The sequence below is a fragment of the Pseudopodoces humilis genome, chromosome 6 (assembly GCF_049639895.1).
Source record: "Pseudopodoces humilis isolate 2021_Gansu_Grassland_sample_001 chromosome 6, ASM4963989v1, whole genome shotgun sequence".
In the NCBI taxonomy this organism is placed as follows: Eukaryota; Metazoa; Chordata; class Aves; order Passeriformes; family Paridae; genus Pseudopodoces; species Pseudopodoces humilis.
In genome coordinates, this window is record NC_142205.1 from 56,446,495 (window position 1) to 56,472,976 (window position 26,482).

Sequence of the window (26,482 nt, forward strand, 5' to 3'; positions counted from 1 at the left end):
TGGGAAATTCTAGTAGAGGAGTAGTTCAACACCTGACAATGTCAAGATTTCAGAGACTTGAAATCAGGATCTGAATGGTTAGATAGTTTCAACAGTTTGAAAAAAAAAACTCCAACAAACTTGGATTCTGTTTTAATTGCTATTTACTCGGGTTCAAGTTAAAGCAGTCTCATAAGAGTTAAACCAGCCAGAGACCAATAAAGCTGGAGGAGGAGGGTTAAGGAAGGGTTTAACCCTTCCTTTGGGGAGGTGTGGTTTGCTGGGGGTTCTTTGGGCACAGGAAGGCTCCAGTGATGCTCAGGTGCCTGAGGCTGAAGGCGGTGGGAGGCACAGCTGTGCCCGTGAGGCCGCGCGTGCGGAGCTGTGTCCAGCTGGGCCCAGCAGGAGCGGGATGTGCCTGTGGAGCAGGGCTGGAGGCGGCCCTGGGCATGTGTGGAGGCCTGGGGCAGCTGTCCCGTGCAGCCAGGCTGGGAGAGCCGGGGCTGTGCAGCCGGGAGAGGAGCAGGGGCTGGGGAGGCCTGACTGTGGCCTTCCAGTGCCCAGAGGGGGCAGAGAGCCATGGGGGAAGGGGAAGGTTGGGATCAGATGTTTGCAAGAGCTAGGAGGGTGCTGAGCCAGTGCAACAGGCTGCCCAGAGAAGCTGTGGATGCCCTGTCCCTGCAAGGTTCCAGGCCAGGCAGGACAGGGCCCTGAGCACCCTGATGGAGCGGGTGACAGCAGAACCAGGCCATGGCTGCGGTGCCTCTATGGCCTTCTGGAACTCCATGGGTGAGCAAAGCGCAGCCCCGTTACCTGGGCATGGAATGTTGGCATCAGTTGCCAGGGGCACTCCTGCTCCCAAGGTTCTGTTGACACGGAGTTTCTTGAGCCAGTTGACGGATTCTCTGCTGCGCAGCAGACGTGGAGCATCCGTCTTCTCCATCCCAGCTACGAATAGAGAGCCGTGTGCTGACATTTGCCAGCCAAACTCTGTAGTGACTGTACAGGTGAGTGCAGACAACTCTTGAAAAGCTGAGTATCATGCTGAGGGGCTGGTCTGGGCTGCAGCATGGGCTGCAGGTGGGCTCAAGTGCCAGAGTCACGGACTTCCCATCTAGCTTTGAACAGGAACTGAAGACTTGGCAATGGGAGTCTTGGGGCATGGGGGTATTCAAGAAAATTGGCATTCCAAATAGATGATCTCTCCTGTACTTTTCTGATAGGTTTGGAACAGCAGGTTTCTGACACTCCAAAAAATCTGCAGTGGGCTACCCAAAGGAACCGAAGGGATTGATCCCATCCCTGAGGTTCCTTTTTTGGTGTTGGTCCCATTTCCTTTGCCGGTGTTTATAGATCAAAAAACACCATGAGCTCCGTAAGTACATTGCTACTCAATGCTGATCTGAATCTTGAAACATTTTATGGGGTACTTCTAGGAAGTATTTCAAGAGTTTGTAGCAAAAGCACAAGAATGGAAACCTTTGAAAATTTCATGCAACTTGATGTTCTGGAATACTGAAGGTTTTGAATCTCTGTGGGTATACACAGCAATAGTTCAGAAATGCTTACAGTGTGAGCAGCAGCCTGCTAGAACTGGGAACTGCTCTCCTCATTTTCAAGCCATTGGGACAGGCTCTTTCTTGGTGAGGCAGCTTGTTTGAGTTCAGGGCTGATGTCTTTGCTCTGAGGAGATGCACTTAGGTGGGAATGGCCCATAGCACCATTGGATGCATATTGCAGCCTTTGCAGGAGTGTTTTTTGTATCCTTGTGTGCTGTCATTGGTGTGGCAAAAACCAAGTGCCCTGTTCATATTAGTGCCACAGAAAATGCTAAGGCTTTGTTCTCTCTCAGGGTCAGCGAAAGCGCCCTGGAGAGGCGCTGGATTCCACTCCAGCCCAGAAACGGAGCAGGCTGCTGCCCTCCAGAGCTGGTGGAACCTTGCAGACAGAGCCAATAGAGCCTGGTAAGAACAGAAACTGCTTCTGGAGGCTTGGAGTTCATTTGAACACGTGCTTTTGCCACTTCCTAGGCCCTTTCCTGGGGAGGAATGGAACCTTGGGCTTGAGGAAGCACCTGGGATGGCATCCCTAAACAACCAGCCCACTGACAGCTGTTTTGGTTTGTTACTGGACTCTGTCCATTGGCCTCTAGTGGGAGATGAGCTGTGTAGCCAAGGCCCCAAGTGCTGCTCAAACACCTGAATGTGGGCTCTGACGAGCTGGCAGTGACTGCAGCTGCCACAGTGGAGGTGGCAGGCTGAATTTGGCATCTCCCAAGCTGCACAAAGATGAAGAAAAGTTAGCCATTAGCTGGGGCCCATTCTTCAGGGGGGCATGGACAGCATGGTATTGTAGAATTAGGATCCCCTCTAGTTTTGGTGGTTTTTTCTCCTGTGTGCTAAACATTCCCCTATGGGAGAGGAATGATCTGTTGGTGTGTACCTCCCGTAAGCTGTTGTCATCCAACAGAACTTGTGAGGAGCTCAGGTGCTCTTCCTCTTGTTTTGTCCCTTCAGGGGACAGGGCAATGCTCACCAGGACACATGAGGCAATGCACAGAGGACAATGCTCCCTCTGGACTGCTGAGGGCAAAGCTTGAGTGAAATGTTGGACACATTCCTGAAAAAAAGGCACCTTGGGCACAGGGAATCCAAGCACAGTCTGTTCCACAGTGGCAGCCCATTTCATTCCTCTGCAATCTCTGACCTCACTTCTAACCTTCTCTTTTTCAACTGCTGAAGAAGTCATAGATCTCACAGGAGATTCTCCAGAGCCTGAAGTCATCACCATCAGCAGCGATGAATCTCCTGTGGTAAGTAGTGACTGGCACACTCCTCTCCATGTTGCATCCATAGGAATTTTCTTGCCCTCTGCAATCTTACTTAGTCCCCTGGCCTCAAAGGTTGAAAGATGGCTCAGATCTACCACTTTAGACACAGTTCCCAGTCAACCCCAAACACACTCAGAAACACATCAGCATGCCTGAGAATCGGTTGCAGAGAGTGGATGAACAACCTAAAAGAGGTTGTTGCTTCAGTGATTCAAAAGAGAGCACAGGAAGTCTTTGATTTGAAGAAGTGTTTTAGCTGCAGCATCAGTTTAAGGTCCCCCTCTCACTGAGGTGTAAAAAGCAACTGCAGCTGACTGAGGTACACACTAATTCTGTTTCTTATTCCCCTAAGTCTTTAAAAGGGGCACATTTGGGATTTTTTCTTTTTACCCTACTATTTTGAAAGAATATGCTTTAATCCACCCCTCAGAGCACTGTGTCTGCTCAAATCTGGGATGCCTCTACTGCTGTGCAAAGCAGACACATGCAGCAAACATTGCACGGCAGTTATATCCTGACAGGGTTGTTCCTGAACCTGTGCAAAGAAAAGGCCTCCAATTTCTCAACTCACTTTGCATGACCCAGCTCCACTTACACCAAACTCAAGACCAGGTTTGGGTCTAGGGTTTTTTTTCTCTTCAGTAGCAGTTCCTATAAAAAGTAGTGCTCAGGCTATCACAGGTGAACTTGCCAGTTGGAGGGAGAAAGAGGCAAAGAAACAGCTCTGGCCCAAATCCAATTAGGAAACTGAAACGGGGGAGCAGGAAGTGTCAAGTTCTGCTGCTTCCTAAGTGTGTCCATTTCTACCCCATTCTACCCCTGCAGCAGAGCCAGCAGCAGCCACATCTTTCCAGGGCCTCAGAGAATTCACCTGAGCCACTGTCAGGGAACGATGGAGAGGAACCAAGGGAAGATGATGGGTATGTGAGAGAGAAAGTGTCTATTAAAATTCTGATTTCATATATGTGGTAGAAAGAGGTTTTTGCCAAGCCGTAGGGTTCTGCAGAACTTTGTGCAAATACTTCAGACCTGGAATATAGTGGTCTGCCTGGAGGAGAATTAAAATAAACCCAGCAAAATCCAGCAGAAACCTTCCTTCCCTGTTTGTAAAGCCACAATTGAATTTAAGAGAACTGCTTGACATGCTGAAATGCTTGCAGTACATAAAAATTCTTGCAATGATGGTGTTTCTGGGGGAGAATGTTTCTTATTCAGAATAGGGGATGTTTTTGAGTACCAACATTTTCTTTGTTGGTAACCCTTGGTGGCCAGTGAAAGAAATGGCTGTGCATTTAAATGGCTGTATGTTCTTTTGGTTCTCCTCTCTCTAGTGATTGGCTGCTATTTGAGTTTGATCCTCCAGATTGGTCAGATGAGGACTCCCAAGTGAGGATGCACATGTTCTTGTCCTGCTTTGTGGGAGGGAAAGGGGCAGAGGGGGAGCTGCACAACTCACTTGTCTTAGGTGGGTGCCACGGGCAGCTGGCTGGAAGCACAGCCCTTGCTGGGAAGCTCCAAGTTGCCCATTCCTGCAAGTCCCTCCTTGCTGGTGTCCATAGAGGGAGAAGCCCTTGCCACGATGGCACTGGCAGATCCATGTGTTCCTTGGAATTCTAGCATTGGTTAATAGAGTTCTTTATTGCCAATGCCTGTTGTGGTTTCCTTTCTTCAGCAGCTCTTTCATCTAACATGAGTTATTTAGAGTTAAAATAGCAGAATTTTCCAGTTTTGGGGAGAACAAGGGAAAGAAACAGCTCCAGACCAAATTGAATTAGGGCACAGGAACAGGGGAGGAGGGAGGAGGGTTTTCAGATGGTTCCTAAGCTGCCTCTGTTTGTACCCTGTTGCATCAATGAGAGCAGAATCAGCAGCAGCCACTTGGTTGTTTTCAGGGCAGCAGCTGTTTGTGCTCCTGCTTTGAATGTTCTTAAGCCAACTGGGAGGGTGATAGCCTAGCCTTCCTCACTCCTCTGCTAGAACTGCTTTCTGAGCTGAGGTTTGCATGCAGCACAGGGGGCTCACCCAATCTAATTGTATCTTCTTTTCTTTCCCTTCTCATGTGCATCAATGGAAGTTTCCTGAAGGTGAGTTGATGTTTGACACTTGGTAATGGACTTTGATCTAGAATGTAATCATGACTTTTGTTCTTTTCCAAGAACCTGGAGCAGCAGGGCTTGAAACTGCTTTTAGTAAAAGGCAGAGGACAGGCTCAAGCTGCTAGCCAGTGTCTTAGAGAATGGATGCAATGTGTGTGTGGTGGCCTCTATCAGTCACAGTGGAAAATCCCTGCCATAAGAGTTGAGGCTGAATACTTATGCAGAAGGAACTGGAATTTGGTGATGCTTCCTACACTTTTAATTGATTAGTGGTTGATTAGTATCACATGGAGAATGGAACTGCAGAAGTCATGGGTGCCTGCATTTTCTGAGAGTTAAAAAGCAAGCAGCATTTCTTGACCCTCTGGCTGTTACAGACCAGGCCATTTCAAATTGATCTCTCTTGAACTTGGTCAAGATGTTGCCCACAAAAACTGGATTGGTTACTGGGTTTGGTGCAACAGGTCAATAGTTCTACACTTGGAAGAGACACTGATTGTTTCTTTCAGTGTTGCACTTTCAGTCTGGGTGCTCAGTGGTATTTCACCTATCAGACACGCTCACTAGCAAAACTTGTATTGTTTACAAATTTGAACAAACAAAGAAATTAGTATTGATTGGTTACAAGTGACACTGTTATCTTCCTAATTAGTCTTCTGTCTTCTTTTGGTTCCCAATTGTCTCACTTCTCCCTAGAATTAGTCCAATCAGTGCATTGCTCAGTCTCTCTCTTCTTTTGGGCTGGCCAGTTTCTTGAGCTGCAGCTCCTTGAGTTGGTGGTCGCAATCTCCCCCTGCAGGAATTACTTTTTACCAGTCAAAGCTGATTTCAGGAGAGTTGGGTTTCTTAGTGGCTTCCTTATCTTGGGACTTGGGTTGGATGTCCTTTTGGCCCCTCAGTTCTGCATTCTTTGTGTCCACTCTCAGTGGGCATCCTTCTCCTGAAGCTTTCTTAACCTTCCCCTGCCTCTGAGCTCCTTGAAGCATGCCAAGGCCTGAAGCTTACCAAAGCAATTCTACCAACAAGGGATTTGTTTTTCTAACCCATGGGCATCACTTAGAGCTTGTTTGTTAGTTGCTGTCTATTTCATGGATTAAATCTCCCTTCTGGTTGCTTTGGCTTGAAAATGTACCAGGATGAAATATATCAATACAAAGAGCATCCTTCCTTAAGAAATCTTTTACATGTTCTACATTTTGCATCCCATAGAACTCCATTTTCAAATTACCTTAACTCAGGAGGGACATGACAATTTTTAAGGGGACACTGCTCCAAGTAATTTTGTAGTTTCCAGGGACTGTCTTTGAGAATCACCTTCTTAGCTGGGTGTAGAGAGAACAAAGGAAATGTTTTGTGTTGCTCTGTAACAGAGTAGTTGTCGTACTGTATTAGGAACAACCAGAAGTACGATATGACTCTCTTAGTTGCTTTGTCCAAGAGAGCCAAGTTTATTATTCCAGATCTTCTTTTATAGACGTGTTCCAGAAGGTCTGAGAGGTAAAACCCTCATTGTTCATTAAACTTACACATCACTATCATTGCTTAATTGGAACAGCACCCCTTGACTGTTTCTTGCAAGGAAACAACAAGGATTCTAAACAACACCTGCACAGATTGCTGTCCTTTACCAAGGACTATTTGGATTTTTCATTATGCTTTCTCAGGCCAGAGTGAGAAGCTTTGTGTCACTTAGTTTCACACAGACTGCGTGTTCCTACTTGCTTTTTGCATTTAGCATCCACAAGTAGTCCCAATGTCTGGAAAGGTTCAGCCTTACTCTTTGGGAAAGTAGTTTGTTTCAGATTGTTTTTAACCCAGATGAACAGAGTCCATTTAAAATAGGAACCATTACTGACTATTTCTAGAATTCATTTGAAGGGCAGCTCCAAGGAGAGAGGGGGAATAACCGATCTAACTTCTGAAAATTCATTTACAGTGCATGGAGAAGAACAGAGAAATGCTGCACTGAACAGCCAGGAACAGGTGGATGGCTCTGCTGATGGCACAGGAGCTAATGACGCACCTGTGGCTGATGCAGCCCCTGCAGAACATGGACCAGAGGAGGATACTGAAAGTTCAGTGTATGTATGGCTCATGCCCTACCAAACATGGAATTTTGTACTTTTGTTTCTTTTCTCTGTAGGACTAAGTTATACAGCTATGCCTGCTTTATCTCTGAAGCCTTCCCTACTCTATGCATTTCCATACTTCTCCTGTGTTGCATGATGATCAAATGATACCATTTGCATTTTGGGAGAAAAAGGCAGCTCAAGGCAGATGCCACAGAACCTTAGGGATGAGAGTGGGGCTATGGCAAGGAAGGGCATCGGTCAAAGCCCATAGCTCAGGATTGCATTTGCTTTTTCTGACAAGTTCTAGTAGCCATCTTAGATATGGAAATACTTCCATTGCTAGCAATGAGGCTTGGCATCATGGGGCCAGCAGGCAGCAGCTGGGCAAATTCCAGCAGAAATTCCCTGCTGGAATGCTGCCAGCTGGCTCCCTTTCTCCTGCAGCTGGAGCCATTCTTCCCAAGGTACACTTGCACACAGGCAGCTGTGGAGGTCCTGCTTTTATGGCCAGTGCTGGATGTCGCAAGCCCTGATTTCTTTGCTTCTGGCATGGAGATCTTGCAGCTCAAGTTGGCTGCCTGCACAGTAAGATCCCCATTCTGCAGAGAAACAGCAAAGTCCTGCTCTAGGAGCGTTCCAGCAGAATAAGAAAGAGGCAATGCATTAGGCTGATTAGATTAAACCAGGTGTCTGTGTCACTAGGGAGGACAAAGCACATGAGAATTATGATGGAAGGTTTTCTAAAGTGGTTTTTTGGGCGTGAAAGGGAAAGGCATAGGTTTTATTAAAGCTGGTGTGCTTTGAGCCTTTGGGAAAGGCAATGTAGGAGAGAAACTGAGTATGGAACTTTTAGGTGTCAGGTCTTAAACATGCCACCTCAAGGGCTTTCACTCTTCTTAAGCATAATGCCTTTTGCCAGTGAATTTGGACATGTTTAAGTTTTAGTTGTTCCCTCTGTAGGTGAACAAATCCCACCACTTGGTTCATATAGAAAAGGAATACTTTGTCCCTTCAGTACTCTGTTCCAGAATGGAACTGCTCTGAAAGAACTCAGTGCTGCAGCATTCAACATTGACCAAAGGCTCCTTCCTGGGGCTGGATCTTGCCAGAGCCATGTTACTCTGTAGCGTTAGAACTGGCTCCTGCAATGAATATTCCTGGCTGAATAGTTCCCAGAGGACAGCTGGATGCTGTCGTTCCAAAGCTGTTCCTGATGACCCACTGCTGCAAGTCCAAGTTTCCAAACACCAACTGGCCAGCGCTATAGACTGCTCTTACTTCAAATCCCAGAGCAGGGTGACTGATTGCACCTTTCTCTTAGTGAAAACCAGGATGCTCTTTCCCTCGAGGCAGGGAGAGCCCAAATCCTCATTAAATGCAGGAAAGAGAGAGTTAAAGACAGCAGGCTTCTTCAAAGGAAATGGGCCACGGCTAGTCAGTGCACTTGCATGATGAGCTGAGATTTTAGGTATCAATAACCATTGAAGTGTGGTGATATTAACAGCTGCATGTTCTTTCTGCTTCTGTTCCCTCTAGTGCAGAGCCAGGAGTTGTTATTAGCTGTCCAATTTGCATGGACTATTACTCAGAGGTAAGGATGCACCTCTTGTCATCCTTTGTGCTTTGTGGGAGAAGGAAGAAGCCAAAAGGGGAGTTGCACAAGTCAGCTGGCTGATGTGGGCAGCTGGCTGGAAGCACAGCCCTTGCTGGGAAGCTCCACAAATCCCTTCTTGCTGGTGAATGTAGAGGGAGGAGCCCTTGCCAGGATGGCACTGGCAGATCTGTGGGTCCCTCCTGGGTTCTAACCGATTCCAGATGCTCTCAAGTCTCATTTGCCTGCTGCCAATAGAGCAGCAAACTCCAATTCTTTCCTCCCAATACATGTGGTTGTTGTTTTCTTTCTTCCAGATTATGCAAAATGGACGACAGCTTGTGACAACTGTGTGTGGCCACGTGTTCTGCAGCGCGTGCCTCCCTGCTGCCCTGGAGACTACCGGCATGTGCCCAATGTGCGGCGTGCAACTCGATCCAGGGCTGTACTTTCCAATTTATTTATGAGTGCTTCTGCTGCTCAGGACAGTCTCAGGTGGACCTTGAAGAACAGGCGGTGTAGAGGCTTGCTTCTTTATGTATATAGTTTTTTTCTGTACATAGTTTCATTTTTTCTGCGTTCAGTTATAAATAAAGTTTTGATTGATTTAAATCTAGTCTGTCTGCTCTTCTGTGTTGGCCTGTGCTGATAGACAGAGATGTTGTTTAACAGGTGGAAATAAGGCTCTTGGTTTGAGCAGTCAGGAGCTCGTTCTTCTCATCACACCGTAGCCACTGATTTGGGGGAAATGTGCTAAAGCCATGGGCTTTGTAGTTCTTGTGGCCAATAAATAAGAATTGAATAATAATTGAATAATAATTGTGGCAAATAAAGTGTGTGTTGTACAAGGAAAAGAAACGGGTACTGCTTGGGATGCAAGGCCTTGTACTTCTCAGGCCACAATCTGGTGGATGTTTAGGTGCAAATGTCATTGATAGTAAAAGGTTTTAAAATCACAGAAACTTTGGGGACTTAGAAAGAAAGTTAGGCTTGGCAAGGCCTGGGAAAAGTAGGCCCTGAGAAATGTTAGGCCTTGTGCTTGCTAAAGATCATGGGAAACTGCACTTGTGTAATCAATAGATGATAAATGATACAATTGTTAGATTTGATTATTGTTTAAAGAACATGAGAAACAATGTTAGGGGGTTGAGAGGGGATCACGAGCAATCCATGCTTGGGTAAGAACAATGCATACAATAGAAGAATGTAAGTTTAAGAATTAATATGTAAGTTATAGAAAGATAGAGTATAAAAACATATAAAAACTCCAAACCAAGTCAGGTCAGATTTGGGTATGTGTACCCCTGACAGCCAGAGCTCTTCAATAAAGCACCTTCATATAATCATTCCATGATTATGTGTGTTCCTGAACGCTAACAGTGTGAGCAATAGAGGTACAATAAAACACAAAAATATAATAAAATACTTTCATTTTCTTATTTAATTTCAGCTATACACAGTTTTCAAGTGCCAGTTGAAGAAGACTCAAAGCTTTAGGCTGATTTCCAGTCAAGTTACAAACACAGACTTCTCTGTATATAATCATCACAGTTTTATTTCTGTTGAGTAAAACAGTTTTGTCTGGAATCTAATCTTAATTTCATTGCACCAAATATAAAAAACAGTTACATCTCACTGAAAGGTGGTCCCTTCCTTTGCCAGGGAGCAGAAGAAGAAAAAGGACTTCATTCGATTAGTCTATAAAATGCTTGCAAACCTTCCCAAAGATTCAGTGAATACTGCTCTGAGAACATTTTCTGATATGCACAAAAATCTCTAAGAGTGGCATGTTCTTGTAGCAAAGGTTATTTACAGTGGGAAACAAAGTATGAAGATCCTAGCAATCTGAGAGATGACACAGTTACCCAACATTCTGCATTTGGAAGTCAAAAAGGAAGAGAAAGTGTCAACAGACATTTACAAACAGGCAAAATAACTATCTGGGTTAAAAACAGCACTGTTTTAGGGCAGGGAGAAAAGTTTCAGAGAAGGCTTCAGATTTTCTATGTGAGCTGCTCTCCTCAAATTATTGGTAAAATGTTAAAATCCGAAACATAGCCTTCAAAAAACTCTTTGCAAGACTATTTCACTGAAAATCCAATTTATACTTTTGAAAATAATAATTCTCCAAAAAAGTCACTTATTCTTAAATATTCTAAGAATTCTGAGGCCATTTCTCTCACATAGGAAAACAGCATCTAGCTAAACTACCTACCTTACAGGTACTTCATATGATTATACAAAATTGAATTAATGTATTGTGCAGTTTTTAAACAAAACCTGTTTAAAAATGTTTTTATAAAAGATGTTTTCTTTCTTGTAATGATTGTAAATGATTTGGTCATCCAAATTTCTATACATGGTCTACCATCTTCTTTCAAGAAAATTTCATTTTCCTGGAAGTTTTCATTTTAGGAGTATTCTTCTTTACAAGACACAAGCTACCTTTCAGCATGAGCATTTGAAACATGAAAATAATCTGAAAATTAGTAAAATGAAAATATTCTACAAATATGTTAGATCACTCAAGATCTACAATTAGAAATCCTCATTCTTGACTCCATATAGCTCTCTGACAAATTATGATTCTTCAGCTGCTGGGAGCTGAGGAACCAAAATTTCCAATGAGTTTTCTATTATACTTATGATTGGTGTTTACTTTAGGGTTGCCAGAATTTCTCATGAAAGTAGCTGAAATTTCCAGATGTTTCTTCAGTGGAGAGCACTAGCTCTGCTCTCCCATATCAAACCTTCCCTAAATACCACCAGTTCTTTTCACAAATATTATCAAACATCACAGCTATCTATATTCCAACTTCACATTTCACATTTACAATGTCGAGTTAATTTAGCAAAATCCATGAAGTAATTCAGACACAGCAAGTTCTGCTCGGATTGTGTGTTCTGGGTAATTTTGCCATTCCAGAACTAATGACAGCTTCTTTCAGCACTGCTCATGAAACAACCAAGTACATCTCTTTGGTTTTGTCATCTGATTTATATCATAACATTATTGGGGAATTGCATCTTGCTTCAAAGTACTTCAAAGTATTATCAAGCTTTGATCATTAAGAATCTCCCAACTTGCATCACTATTCCAGTAAATTTTTGAGTCTCTGCTGCCTTGTTTTTGAGTATATTACCTCCTAACAGTGGAGGTGTTTGTGCAAATCCCACTATTTGGGCAAAAATGTCTTCTAGTTGATCAGGCAAAAGTCTTCATCTATTTAAATAGTAAAGCATATCAATATCTGCTATAATAAATATCTGAATATACAAAACAATATATTTATTTAAATATCTATCAAAACCCACAATATCACAATGCTAGGCAATTTATTTTTTTATACTGAATTATATAGGCCATGGAGTAGAAAAGAATAAAAATTCAAGATGTCATTAAATATGTATTATAACATTAGGAAAATAAAATATTCCAGCAGTAACGTTAAAATTCAAATTGCTTGACTGTTGCTGATCATCACCCCAATAACACTAATAATTCCAAGGCAAAATTGAGAGAAACTCAGCTATTGGGCTGCTGAATCTGAAAGTATTGAAAGACAGACAGCAGATGAGTGGGACCTAAACTGTCACATGTGGGACAGTTCAAGCATCCCTCCTAAGCCTGAGGCGAAAAATTTGCACTAGTAAGGCATGAGATACCTCATTCCAAGGCTACACAGGCTTGATGAATCAGGGTTACAAAATGCCCCGTTTTCTTTTACTGATTTTAGGAAGTTTAATGACTAGTTCTTATAGTGGTCTTATACTGCTGATGTCCAGTTAAACAAGATGTATCCTGCACAGGATACCTGAGCTGGAGCTGCAGGGGGACAGAAAGGAACACAATGATTTAAGCCTCTACAGCTTGGTGAAGAGGTAGGAACAGAGCCTCTATCTGAAGTTTTGAGATGAGACGTTTTGTGAACATGCTTAAATTTCTTAGTGCTTAAATGAACCAAACCACAGAAATCTGAGGCTTGCCCTTCATGAGCTGGCAGATTACTATTTTTGGCACTCGGTTTTTGTGATGATGTCAGAATGATTATTTTATTGTAATCAAAATTTGAATGTATATGACATTTTGTTTATGCCAGTCCTCTTTTTATTCTCCATGTGTATAAACAGATATACCAGCACTAAACAACTACAATTCTGTGTCCCAGACACAGATGTGGAGCAATATGGAGGCCTTCAAAAAGTTCAGGGTTGCCAAAAATAATATTCCACCTATCATCTTGCACACCAGTGTTTCAGAAGACTTGTGTACCACATACACAGCAGCTTTCTACTTGTGTAGTAGAAGAAAAAAAGGGATTTTGCAGGATTTGATTGCTCGAGAAAGAAGGCACACCTACAAGTTGTACGGTGAATACGTACCTAATCGTATTTTAAGAGTTTCGGGCCAATTCTAAACATCTGCATTTTATCAGAATTTCAGGCACATCATTTGAACAAGGTCAGAGCCGTCCATACTGTAGGACCAAACTGCACCTGAATGTGTTTAGCACTGCTACAGTACCTTCTCTTTGCAACAAAAAGTTACTGGCAGTGGTTTCCCACAAGCACACAGGCTATTTAAAGCTACTTATTTCATAAACAGCTTTTAAAAAGCCCAAACAAACAACCTAGAGCTCACAGCCTAAAAAGAAAGCTCTCAGTGAAAATCCTTCCATCAACTGGCACGGCAGCTTCCCTCCCCATCGGTTTTTTGGGGTGTGTTTCAGGACAGCTGAACCCATGCTGCGGCACCTTGTGAGCAGCACTGTCAATGCAGCAGCCAGGATTCCAACACAGGGTTTCTCTGGAACCCAGAGGGGCTGTGGGTATCACTCCTTTTGCCGCAGGCACACTTCTGGTTGCTCTGCAGACATAAGTCACCCCGCTTGATTTTGTGTATCTACGGCTTTTCTTTGACGGCTGAGTCAAACTTTCCTCAGGCTACCAAGCCCTGCACTGGCAAGCTTTCCTTCTGTGTACAGTGAGTCAATATACTCTGACTCTGTTCTCAAGATTCTAGAAAGACAAGGCTGGAAAAGCAGTATAAATCATTCCATGTTGGAAATAATTACTTACATTTGAATTCTGTAATCCTTATTTGAGCAAAACTCACATAGACCTTAGTGGGAGTTCAGCTCAGTTAATGACTGAAGTACTTGGCCCTTAATTCCTTTTTCTGCCCTGCTATCAGATGTATTATTATTATGAGAAACATCTGTAATAATACTTTACACTTCCATAGCCCCTGACATCTGGAGGCTTCAACAAACTCTCTCTGAAATTACTATTAGCTATTCTTATGTTATTAAGGATGTCAAGTAATTTGCCCAAGCCAGAGATATTATGTTTATGCTTTATGCAGCTCTTAAAAAATTAAATGAGGTTGCACTGATAAATACCATCCATTATACAGCCCAAGTATTTATTAACTAAGTGGAGAGAAAGACAGTTAAAAAAATGGCTGATGCTGAAGATTAAAAGAACCATAGATGCTTAATATCAAGTAATGTTCAAACTCAGCTCTCCCTACTTGAAAATTTTTGTTTTGCTTTTCAGACTCTAGAGATCACTTAACAAACATGAGGCCAAAAATCTAAGTGGGACAATAATGTGGTTTCTGTTGATGCTTGCTAGCTTGTCTGTCTGTGTTTATCTGAGGGCTGCAGCTAACTGATCACATACCATCTCTGTTCCACTGTGGCAAACCAGCGCTATTTGCTTTGTTTCTCTGCCTCAAGGTACTTAAAAAAAGTATTCCAAATATCAAGCAGGCAGTTATTTTAAGGGATCTCAGACCTGATCATGTTCTATCACACAAAATGTGGCACAAGATAAGCAAACGCTCAAAAATGCACCTGAAATGAGGCATGTGATGTGCATGCTGTCTTTTTAAAAGCAAAACCCAACAAATCTATATAATGTAAAGAAAGAAATTACAGACTCATTATATGAGAGCAAAAAAACCAGGAGATATAATGTCATGAAGAAAGTGTCTGCCAAACTGATCATAAACAGCAACATGTTCGTGACAATGAAAGGGAAGGGTCTATTTTCAGTTCACAGCTAGTTACAATTCATCCCTCATTGTAAGGCACTCAGTTATCAAGACTCAAGAATAATAGTTCATTGTTCTGCTAGCTCTTTCAGACACTCAGAACCACAGGATTGCACTTCTCCTCTGAGTATCCCTGTCACTGTAAAAATACAGAATGCTTTACAGCTATGTATGTCAGCTATTATATCCCCTTGTACCTTCTTTATGTGGGCTCTCAGGGTGATAAAGCAGTACAGTACCTCACTTTCTGGACAATTTGTCCTTTATCAGATGAAGAAATACTGAATAGAGGCTGACATAGTTGCTATGCTGAAGTATGAATGGGCACAGAGCCAAAACAAGTACTTCTGCTTTAAAATGTAAGGTATGATTTATCTCTATTAACATCATCACATAACAATCCACAGAGAGAGAAAGAGATTCTGTTTCAGTCCTGAAAATCTGCTAGGATGTAGTGCCTTGCTGAAGCGTTTGAGTGGCTTAGAAGTGTAAAATGGATAGTTCACAACCCTAAGTCTTCACAGGCATGTTCTTTTAAGGGTAGAGGGCTGACTGAAAGCACTGCCTTAGAGGAGGGGGAGTGAAAGAAAGCGAGACCAACCGTTCTGCCTAGCTGCCTACAACTTTTGGCAGCGGATCAGACAAACAAGTTCAGCAGAAAGTCGATGTAATTTTATTGGACCACACTGTCTCAAGCAATTAGAAAAATATTTGTAAAACATCAGATGAGAAGGGGAAATGTGGAGCCCAATAATGCAAAACAATGTTTATAAGACAGAAATTGTGAAACTGGAAGAATAAACATAATTACTCTATCAGCACCTCCAGTTCTGAAGATTACTTAGCTTAAAAGCAAAATGTTTTCTTGTTTCATTTAAAAGAATTCATAGTTTAAAAAGCTTTACAAATGCACATGTATATTAAAAAATGTTATATATGGATTTTTACTGTGGAGTCATCACTGCTCATCAACAGAAAACTACATGCTACATGAATGCACGTTAGGTTCTGACATTCACATGCATATTTGGGCAAGGAATTCAAATCCATGGTTGAGCAAGAAGGATCATTTTTAGAACCACAGATTCTTTTTAGAAGAACAACAGATCATCCAATGTATGTGTAAGCTGCTCAGATAAATTAATACTGTGTGAGGCAAAATCTTTCTTTGTAATTATTATTTTGCCCTCTTTAAAAACTATGCTGAGAAAAATAGTTTTGACAACTTGCACAGAGCAAGCTTGGACACACACAACAGTAAAGATGACCATATACATTACTTTCTAAGTTGCTGGCAAGTTCAGAAATTTGTCTGCATCTTAAGTTGGGATATTTGTTCTTTTCTACCAAGTAGAAATATTTCATTTTCTGCCCCAATTAACATCATAAGACTTGTCACATTAACTGTTCTGTTAAAACTCCAGCTACTTAGGCATTAGCACATGGAGAAGATTTATCTGTTAATTCTAGGATAACACAGTACTGTCTGACTGTAGGCAGCTATCTGAGTAATAGGATTGGACAAAATTCAAGTATTACTATGTCCATTAAGAGGTCCTATCAAGATTAATGATGGCTGTTAATGAATCAGAAGAAGATTGAGCTCCCTGGAATTCAGGTGTATTTGGCATATCAATCCAAAACCATCTTCAGCCTGCCGCCTGTGTCTACCCGTTGTGCGAAAAGTCCAATAATTCAAGTTGTTGATTGTTTTCACCTGAGTCTCAATGAAAAACACAGTGTGACAAACAAGAGAGAAATTTAGGTCAGAGAAGGGTGTTCTAAGCAAAGATTTGTGATGACGAGTGATAGAGGCAGGACTTCCACAAATCCAGGTGTCTTCAAGCTAACAACATGGCAGCCCAGGTTCTGGAAGAATGCTGCTCTTCCTATACTGGGAAGAACTTTCAGGGTAGCAAACACAGGGTTCCAGGAGCTGGAACTGCTAAAAATTTCAATAGTTTATGGACTACTACAGTTACTCAGTTGCAACCTCAGCAAAAGCAGGAACAGGCCTTTATAACACCAACCATCAAGTTTACCTTCCAGGTTCCATTCCAGTGCCAACATATTCAAATAAAATCCAGAGAGAACAGCCTGTGTTGGCCAAACAACCTTCTTGTACGAAGCTGTACAACAGTGATTTCTGGGCAGCCATGCAAATTATCTACAGTGTAACAGGCTTTTCCCACAAGCACACTCACAATGAAAACAGGCTGCGAATTTCAGGATAAACCTAAGTCTAGAGAAAGCAGCTCTGTTTGAAGTTGTGTTTACAGTGAAACTTTGGCAGTCCCAAAAAACAGCTAAGCTCCGATTTCCGTACATCTATATACTCTGCAATATATCTTGTGTGGACTAGAAATGAATCCTTTGCATTCCAGAAGCATCAAAGGACGACTGCTGAAGAAGACTAAAACTTCTGTGAGTGATTGCTGGCCGTGCGTGCGTGTGTCTGTGTGTGTGACAGAGCTGTAGCCAGACAGGACATTAAATGTCCCAGCAGAGCTGTTGCTTACACACATCCTTTAGCATACTGTCAACACTGGAAAAGAATCTGCACTGGAAAATACTGGGAAAATTCATTTTTTGATGCATGTTACATAGTCAGCTGAGCTAAGGCGCAGCAACAGCACATGAATTAGCTGATATCCTGTGTTCAGCCAGCAGCATGGAAAAAAACATGAAGGCAAAAATGGGCAGAGAAAAGGAATGAGGCAGATAACTAAGAGCAAGGAAGATAGCAGACAAGTTATATGAATAGATGACATATGAGGTTTGTATGCTTTTAAGAAAAAAGACTTTAAAGAAGCATGTCATATAAGCAAATTTCATTCTGAGAGAAGTACTTCAGCAGATCAATTTTCTACTGAATGTCTTCATTGACCACACAAGATTTTTTTTTTCAAGGATTAATGCTGAGCAAATACAGGGTAAAGAAACCCTTTGCAAGAAGTATTTACAAACAGCCATTTGAATAAAACCACAAAGTACTTTAGGTGGTATTTGGTTTACCTCACCATTCACACTCTAAATAATGAAAATTACTTGCATTTGCAGAGAGAAGAAAATGTCTCCATTAGTGTTCTTGAGACTATTACATAGAACTAAACACACAATAATACCTTTAATAATACCTTTAAAGTTTGTGGAGGTTACAGTTATATAACAGGTAAGATGCAGTGACTCTGTTTATAAAGCACATCAGGAAAGACTGCAAGTTTGTGAATATTGATGACTTTCTCACCTTCCACACTTGAAGGCTTACTACCTCTTGGGAGAGCAATGTAGCCTCATTGGAGCATTCAAAGAACAATAATGGGTATAATGAGTATTGCCTTGGCAAGGTTTGCCTCATTCTCAAAATCAAGGTGAAAGGCATTAATGGAGCTATTGCAACACATCTGACACGGCATCCTATGGCTATGGGACCCTGAACCTTACTGGCCTGATTCCTTGAACTGTGTGGTCCATAAGTATACCTTTTCTATGCAGACATATTTTAAAATTAAAGATTCACAGATTTGGCGTTTTTAACATTTTCTGCACTGATTGTCCCAAGTTTATAGAAAAAGAGCTTGATGGAGTTTTTGAAGATGTCCTGCTCTTTAAAAAGCAACATTATTTAATTAGAAATAACTACATTCTCAGGAAATTCAAGAAAGGGAAAAATTAGACAAGTCTGCGGATAATGAATATATCAAAAGTTATATTAAATCTTACTTTTTTTTAAGAACAGTATAAACTCACGTACTTAATGAAATATGCTAACACATAAATATTTGAGGGCAGAAAGCTGCTTCTCAAACACATTAGATCTACTCATGGGCAATTCTTTGCTGTGTTCTGAATCAAATACTTGCCATATATACTTTAGCAATGCTTGAAACTGTATTTGTATGGAAAACTCCTTTAGAGGTGCAAAGCTGGGAGCCCTATGAATCAGATGACTGAGCAGTAAATGTTAGAACCTCATCCCAAGCTGAATTCAAGGAGCTCATCTCCCTGAAACATGTAGGTTAAGCTTAGAAAATGTGTTTTTCAACACAGCAATGAACTGCAAGACGATATGGAAATAGTCCGAAATATGAATATCCTTTTCCCACTGTCACATAACTCTGTTTTCTTCTCATGGTAAAGAAGTGAGAACTAACAGAAATAATACATTGATTGGGATGTTCTCTAAATTATTTAAAAATTAGGGCATTCCACATGGAGTTCTAACATTGTCTTTGATTCAATTGTTTGAGTTGTCTTCAAACACAAATCAGCACTTTTCAACAGCTTTTCCTGCATCTCAAGAGATACCATGTACACTTAGGTGTGTTTTATCCTCCCAAGGTGAAACATAAAAGGGGATGATATAGGGTGATCTTCCTCCTGATGTGGCCACTTAATGTGGCAAAATATGCACCATGACATCACCTCAAACATCCTGAACTACAAGTTACTCAAGTAAGAGATGAAAATACCATTTCTGAAAACATTTCAAACAAATCCAGGACACATTTGTGAGAAAGTCTGTACTCTTCTCCCCCTTTCCCATCTTAATTGCCTTTGCAAAAGCATCAACTACAACTGGCAATAGATGAAAAGTAGGAATCTACAATACAGTAAAAAAACTGAACTATGAAAATGCTGTTTCAAAGGAAACTAGTCCAAATTACTGTAAAGACTTGTAGGTTAACCAACTAGAATAAGTTACTAACCTTGAATGCCAGTTCATTCTAGATGTTTAGGCATGAGGCAGTGAAACAACCCATGAACAAGAAAAATACACAGAGTGGTTCTGCAGTGTGCACTACATAATCTGAAGCAGTAGGCAGCAATAGCAGCTTTATCTTGCAAGTTCCCACAGTCATTCCTCAAAGACAGTAAGATAGAAAAGAAAATGCACAGATTATACTTTCACATTGAGAAAAGTAAGTGGAGGAGGTTTTCAGTTGGCCACATACAGACACATTAGCTTAAACTTCTCACGGAAAAAAAGAAAACTGAACAAAGCCATCTTTGTCTTTCTTCCTTGCATCAGTTGACAATCATGGTCCATCACAATCAGCTTACACTCAGGTATAATAAACAGTACTGAGGAGGTTATATTTTAATGTGAGAGATGTAATTTGCTGCTGGTGACAGGTTCAGACCATGCCTGTAAACCCATCATATAACACATCCTTTTTTAGTCCTACTTAGATTTAAAATAATAATGCTGAAGGATAGGTTTTGGCTTTGGTACTCAATGCAGGCACTTCAAAAGGACATACAGGAAAATGGGATGAATTTGATTGACTCATCCAGAGGGCTTTCTGGGTGTATCCTAAAAACTATCTTAAAGAAAAGCATGCCCATGCTCCCATCACATAATGGTCCTCCATTACCTTAGTGCATGTGTGGACATGCATGACTGTGTAGGAGACAGGGAAAAAGACACAGGAGGAGGAAACTTCTCACCCCATTAGGCACTGAGTGCTTCCAGAAGCTCTGCAAACCATAACAGCAATTTCCCTCCCTGCCCTGGCCCCAGGGTTCATCTAGTCCTTGCACCATTGTAAAAGCAGGAAAGCTGTAGAATCACAAAACCCTTACCATCTTCTTGTTGACATCTTGGGTTAAATAGACCTCTGGAGTGCTCCAATACAAGCATTGCTACATTTTGGTTTTATGTTCTTCTCTTTTCCTTTCTGGAGAAAAAAACCCTGCTGCATCAAGCAAAGAAATTTTCGCTATGATGTTCCCAAAAATCTTACAGTAAAGGATGTAGCATTAGGAATAAACTGTCCCAAACCAATAAACTTAACAGATTTAGTCACTCTGAATAATAATTTATCTCATATAAGTCTGGGGAAACCAGTTTGATTCCAAATATTTACCCCAAAACCAAAACAAGCAAAGTCTTTCTAAAAATTCAGCTCGTTTATTTCATAATTATTTCCAATTTTCCTAAACCTAGCAATAACTAGACCAGATCTGAAAGGCCAGAACTTTTGCAAGATTGCCTTCTCAGATGGTCGAGTCCCCCACCTTAGATTCTGAATGTCAGGGCAGTTTAGATAAATGATCCTGATTTTAGGCACCTATCCAACTCTGTTGCTGGTGTTATTGGGATGTAAGAAGTTAATTGGAAGGACGCACTTTTCCTTAGTGGTAGAAGCAACTGATGGATTACATTATGTGCAATCTACTATTCATGGAAACAGCAGAACACAGCATTCTACAGGCTGAGATAAAGAGTGTTTGTGTGTGTGTGGCTGAGGGGAAGGGGCACAGCAGGGGAGTAAAATACTGAGAATATCGGTGCACCAGATGAGATGTCAGTGGAATAGAAAGTCATCACAGGATAATGGTCTCCTGCTGCTAAATGAAGGCCAAGGCAAAACAGATGTTGACTCAGAGCAAAGAAGTTTATTTTTAAAGCACAAGACACTGATCCTGTCCTAGTAGTTACTCATCTAAACTGCCGGTAAAATATCACTCATTTCACTTGACAGACATATTGAAGAAAAGCATTACTTATTTTATGATATTATTGACTTGTTATATTTTTTACTTAAAAAAACCAAAAAACAACAAACTCCCCCCTTACCACAGACCTACTGTTGTGTTCCACCAAGAAGAAAATAACCTACTAGTGAAAGTGTAACCTTACTGTTGCATTGATCCTTCATGACTGCAACTTTTTGATTGAGGTTGGTTTACCAAGAGGCTTCAGGCATTAAAAATGGAGTTACCTTGGCTGGCTGCAGCTACCTCTTCTGTAAAAATCAATCAATTATTTGTCTTATTGTGCAGGAAGGAAAGGAGAATGTCTGAGTAAGGAACCCAATTTTTTGTTAAAGCAGACAGTCCTATTTTTAAAGCTGGGACAAGACTAACAGTTCTAGATAGAAATCTTGGTTCCACTTAAATCACTGGCAATATACCCATTGATCCACAGGGACTAATGATTTCATCATGTGTTAGTCTGAAAAATGGATGTAGATGAAAAATGTCCGGTATTAGAAATTTCTCTGTTGGCTGCCCAGTGACGGATTTAAACTTTTCTGTTGGAAAATCACCTCTGTGAGGGATAGAATATCTTCCATTGCTTGTTTATGGCCTTAGAAAAGTCCTTAAATTCCCAATTTCTCCTTTCTACATTACATGATCCCCTTTTTTTTGTTACTGGATCTTCAGGGCTGTTCTGAAGTGAATATGCGCTGGGGAGAGGGCAAAATTCTCAGGCACTGATCTCAGCTATTGTCACTGAAACTGCTGTGCTAGAAGATAATAAAAACATATCCGAAACCTCACCCAGTATGCTTCTCTGTTCACTGGCTTTCTGTTCAACACAGAGAAATGAAAGCCCTTGACAGTCACATCCAAAATACTTCACAGATTTGGGTATGGCTATTTGAAGAGTTATTTCAACTCAAGTTAAGAGTTTTCATCAAAACTACATTTGGAAGAAGACAACTCCTTAACCAAGAGGACAAGAAACATTCCCAGGAAGTTGTGAACAGTTATGTGTCAGAAGAATTCTAATCTGGAAAAAAAAATCACAACTGCAATTTAGTGTCTTCTTCTTCTTCTGGGAGTCATTAGTAAATCCTTCTTTAGAGTCTCTATTTTAAAACAATCATGACCATTTATGACCAGAGGATTCCTTATAAACCAACAGAAACCAAGACCCAAGTCTTTCTGTTGCACTAAAGAACCAAGGTTACACATGATTTTTAAGTTGCTCAGGTGCTTCAGAATTTTTTCACTGTTCATCTCTCAATACCCTCTTGAGTATAATAGATTCCCAAATAATAAGTGCATCTGTTAAACTCCTCTAACCAGCGCAATAAAAGTTTCAGGAAAATCCATTTAATTTGGTATTCTTGTTGTATATTGATCACCTCTTTAGTAAATTAAACATACTATACTAAATTGAGCAGCTGTGCTATAATTTTCATAATTTTTCTAGCATATTCCTACTGATCAAAAGGATTGTAGTTCAAATGTAGACACAGAATATATGCTCTTACAAAAATCTCAGCTGCAAAAATCAGTATTACTTATAATTAACAATACAGACAAATATGTCAGTACTAGCTGAAAACACCCATACTGCAGGGATAGTAAACAGCAGCTCTAAGAAAAACAGAAGAATATAAGAATAGAAACCACTTCTCACAAAATAGTAACTATATCACAGACCACAGTATCACAGATTGTTTTTAAAGTAAGCTGTACATTCTGGTCATCAAAAGATGACTAAAACCATGTTTTATTAAAATGTGCTAGCTAATGAACCTGCTAAGCTCATCCCATTTTCTCATTCTAGACAGAGCTTTCACATGTTTGAATTCAGGTTTTCCTAGCTGCAAAATGGGGATAATGATACTTTCTCTGCTCTTTGAAGCTTGTCTGTATAGAAAGAAAACTCTGTTGGGCAGGAAGAATCTCACTGGGCAGTTTACATCACACAGCAGGAATTAAAAAGTACATTAAAATGCAATTGATTTTTTGAAAGATATTAAACTAAGTAATAGTAAACACAAACAAAGAATTTTAAATCAGTGTTGTTACTGGTAGTAGTCTTCAGATGATATTTAAAACATACTACTTAAATGCTACTTAATTTAGTTTCTAATTAAACACCATTATCTAATGTAGTCAACTTTCAGAGCATAGATAAAAGGTAGAACATCCTTTTTAGAAGTGGTTCTGAATCCCCTTTGCTTTCTCCACTTCTGTCATATTTCCCTTATGGAGATGTCCTCATGGATTTTTGGGGCTGTGCCGAAGAAGAGCAAATCCGTAATCCACTATTCCTGTCCTCCTTGGTTAGTCTATATGTTGCAGGTATATATATACATATATACATATACACACACATATATATATATATACACACACACATATATATACATATATATAGTGCAGATAACCACTGCAGATGTTTAAGAATTAATGACTGGAAAAAGTAGGAGGGACAATGTGATTTTGGTGTTAAGAATTACTCCTAGAATTAGATGTCATTGACTGAGTTACACAACAGAGCTAGCTGGTTAGGCCATAATTCATCATGTGCATAATATTACAGGTAAAACACGAGACAAGATGACTGTCAATGAGTTCACTTTTTGGGTATGGCTGACTGCAAGTAAGACCTCCTCTGAACAGACACAGAAGGGAAGGGGGGATGTGTGCAGGAGCAGGAAAGCAACAGAGTGAGCACACACAGAGCCTCATTCAGGTGAATCTGAGTGCTTGGTGGAAAGCCTGATGCACGTGGATTTCACCATCTGGAAATGAAGCTGCTATGTGTTTACTAGAGTTCTCACAAAGAAGATTGATCATTTCCAGATTTCCCATTTTGTTGGGATGGACTAACATCTGGAGGAAAGAAATGCTGTGTTTGCTGTTGCAGAAATTTCTACTACTTGTAGGCATTTATTGAAGCCTGCAAAGTCCTGGGAGATCATATATTCCAGCTGCTGACCAAATCTTTATACTTCCTAGATAGTGGAATGAAGCTTAGAAGATTTTGCCTGTTCTTGGTAAAATTACTGTTGCTATATAGAAAGGCAGGGTGTAGCTCACTTGGAGAAATTTCTATTAGACTTGACTGTCTCCCTTATAAAATTTCCCACCTTTGCTTTCACCAAAACAAGTTTCCGACAATAGCACTGATCTTGCAAGACTCTTTATTGAATCCTACTGCCATCAGTCTGCCAGGTATTGCTGTTATTTCTTCTGAGTAATTGTCCAGAGTTCTGCATGACAACTATTCATGAAATACAAATATTTAAAGAATTGAGTACATACTGAATATCATTGATACCATTGATTAACGATTCATGTCTCAAAGTCTTTTTGGACAGAAGAGCAGGATCTAATAAAAATGACAGATTTGCATTTTTATTTAACCATTGATCAGATTACTTATTTTGTAGAATATCTTACTTAAATGCCAGTCTCCCTGAGTATGAATCACTAGAAGGCACTTTTCTGACAATCTCTCTTTGATAATTTTTTTTTAGTATAATATGAAATACTTCCTTGCACACAAATGATAATCTGTGATGGTTTTGGACAAGCTTTATGACTCACTCTACTGCTTTTCAAATAGTTAGGAATTTTTTATAATAGATAGAAGACATTTCCTATGAGAAAGCATGGGCATTAAAGTTAGTATATTGATCAAAATAAACTAAAGCTATTTTGAAAAGAAAATGGAACATTACTTCTAAAAAAGAGAGCTTCTTATCTTCAGTCTGATTAGAAATTTCTCTGTAGAACTCGGGAGAAGAGATAGCTTTTATAAGTTTTAAATTACAGTTTGTTTGTACTCAGAGAAGTGATTTAGTACAGGTTTAACTTTAGGCACATGGCTAAATTCCATTGATTCCTATGGAAGTAAAGCAGATGTGCTTGGAGCTATTCACATGCTTAAATAGTGTTGAATTAGGGCCTTTATACTTTACAAGCTCAATATACCAAAGGTATTTAATCCTCACTGCACTTCTCAAGAAATATCTCATTATTAAATGCAATTAGTGGAATTGGAGATTGCCCAATAATTCATGTATTTAATTTGTGCTTCAAAGTGAAGGTGCAGACCTCCTAAGCTCTCTCATTTTTCAAGCATGGCAGAATAGCAGATAGGAAAGAGGTGTTAAAGGCAAAAATAAAGAAGTTTCTTGTCAGTAGAAGAACTTCAGTGAATGCTTCTATGTTTTTTTGTGCAGCCCATATTTCAACCATTGTTGGTGATATACTGAGAAAGGGAAAACAAATACATGCAGTATGTAGGCAGAATGTATTCTTAGTGATCAAAACACGAGTGAGGAAGAATGATAGCAAAGAGAAGCAAATTCGATAACACACTATAAAAACTAAAGCCTCACCACTGTGGAAATGTGTAAAACAACCAGACACTGGAAAGGAAAACCTTTCAAACCTTTCAAAACAAGTAATTATGAATAACAGTCTGTGAAGCATTTAAATGAATCTTGCCATTTCTCCACAATATAGGAGAGAATGAGGGCACTTACATAATGTCACCCTGCCAAACAGTCCGTATTTTTCAACATCAGAAAAGGCCTGAGTAAAAAGGAGGCTCTTTATATTTTAGGTAGCTTGTGGTAAGCATGGTTAAAAGGTCCAAACCAAAGACAACCAGGCTTTCACCAATCCCACAACAAGTTTTCAGGGTTGACTTCAATAACAAATATACATATACCTCCAACTAGATATTTCAGTTAGTTGACTTAATCAAGAACAGATTAAACTTTATAATTCTAGTACAAGACATATCCAGACCTAAACCAATCCCATAAGAACATTTTCTACACCACTTTAATGACACTTTCATTCATTTCATTACTAGCCCTACATAATTTACCTCCATCTAATCCCCCCTTTACGTCACAATTTTGTCAGTCATCAGTATTGCATCAATGCATCAATAGGTAACATCCTTTCATTATTCATCAACACCAGTGGACATATATTCTTTGTAAAGAGAAGAATCTGCCTGAAATTGCTGGGTCATCTGACTTTCCTCTCTCTTCCTAGTTATTTTAAGAATGGATTTGGAAAAAAAATAATGGAGAATACTGTAAAATTAATAATTCATTTGATTAAAAGTTTTGCTCCCATTCCCTACCCCTCAAACAGTACTAACAAACATGAGGTTTCTGAAGAGAATTTCAGCATCCAGCCTTATTTACTTTGAAAAGCAAGAATCTGATGTGGAACAAAGCATTCATTAGAAACAGGACATCATGGGGAGCTGGACTGTTTTCACCCCACACTCTAGAATTTTCTTTAAAGATGTGCTGCCTAAATTCATTTTTTGCACACTCATGCTGTCCTACGTCCTTC

General features: G+C 40.4%; 1 protein-coding gene across 1 annotated transcript; it reads left to right on the forward strand.

Annotated features, from left to right (window-relative positions):
- Positions 1 to 4,771: 4,771 nt before the first annotated feature.
- LOC148184194 (E3 ubiquitin-protein ligase RNF4-like) lies at positions 4,772 to 9,137 on the forward strand. Its single transcript, XM_088057130.1, has 4 exons — positions 4,772 to 4,893; positions 6,842 to 6,986; positions 8,514 to 8,568; positions 8,886 to 9,137. Exons 1-4 carry the CDS (start codon positions 4,812 to 4,814, stop codon positions 9,033 to 9,035), a joined length of 432 nt encoding a protein of 143 aa, XP_087913256.1. The 5' UTR covers positions 4,772 to 4,811; the 3' UTR covers positions 9,036 to 9,137.
- Positions 9,138 to 26,482: the final 17,345 nt, after the last annotated feature.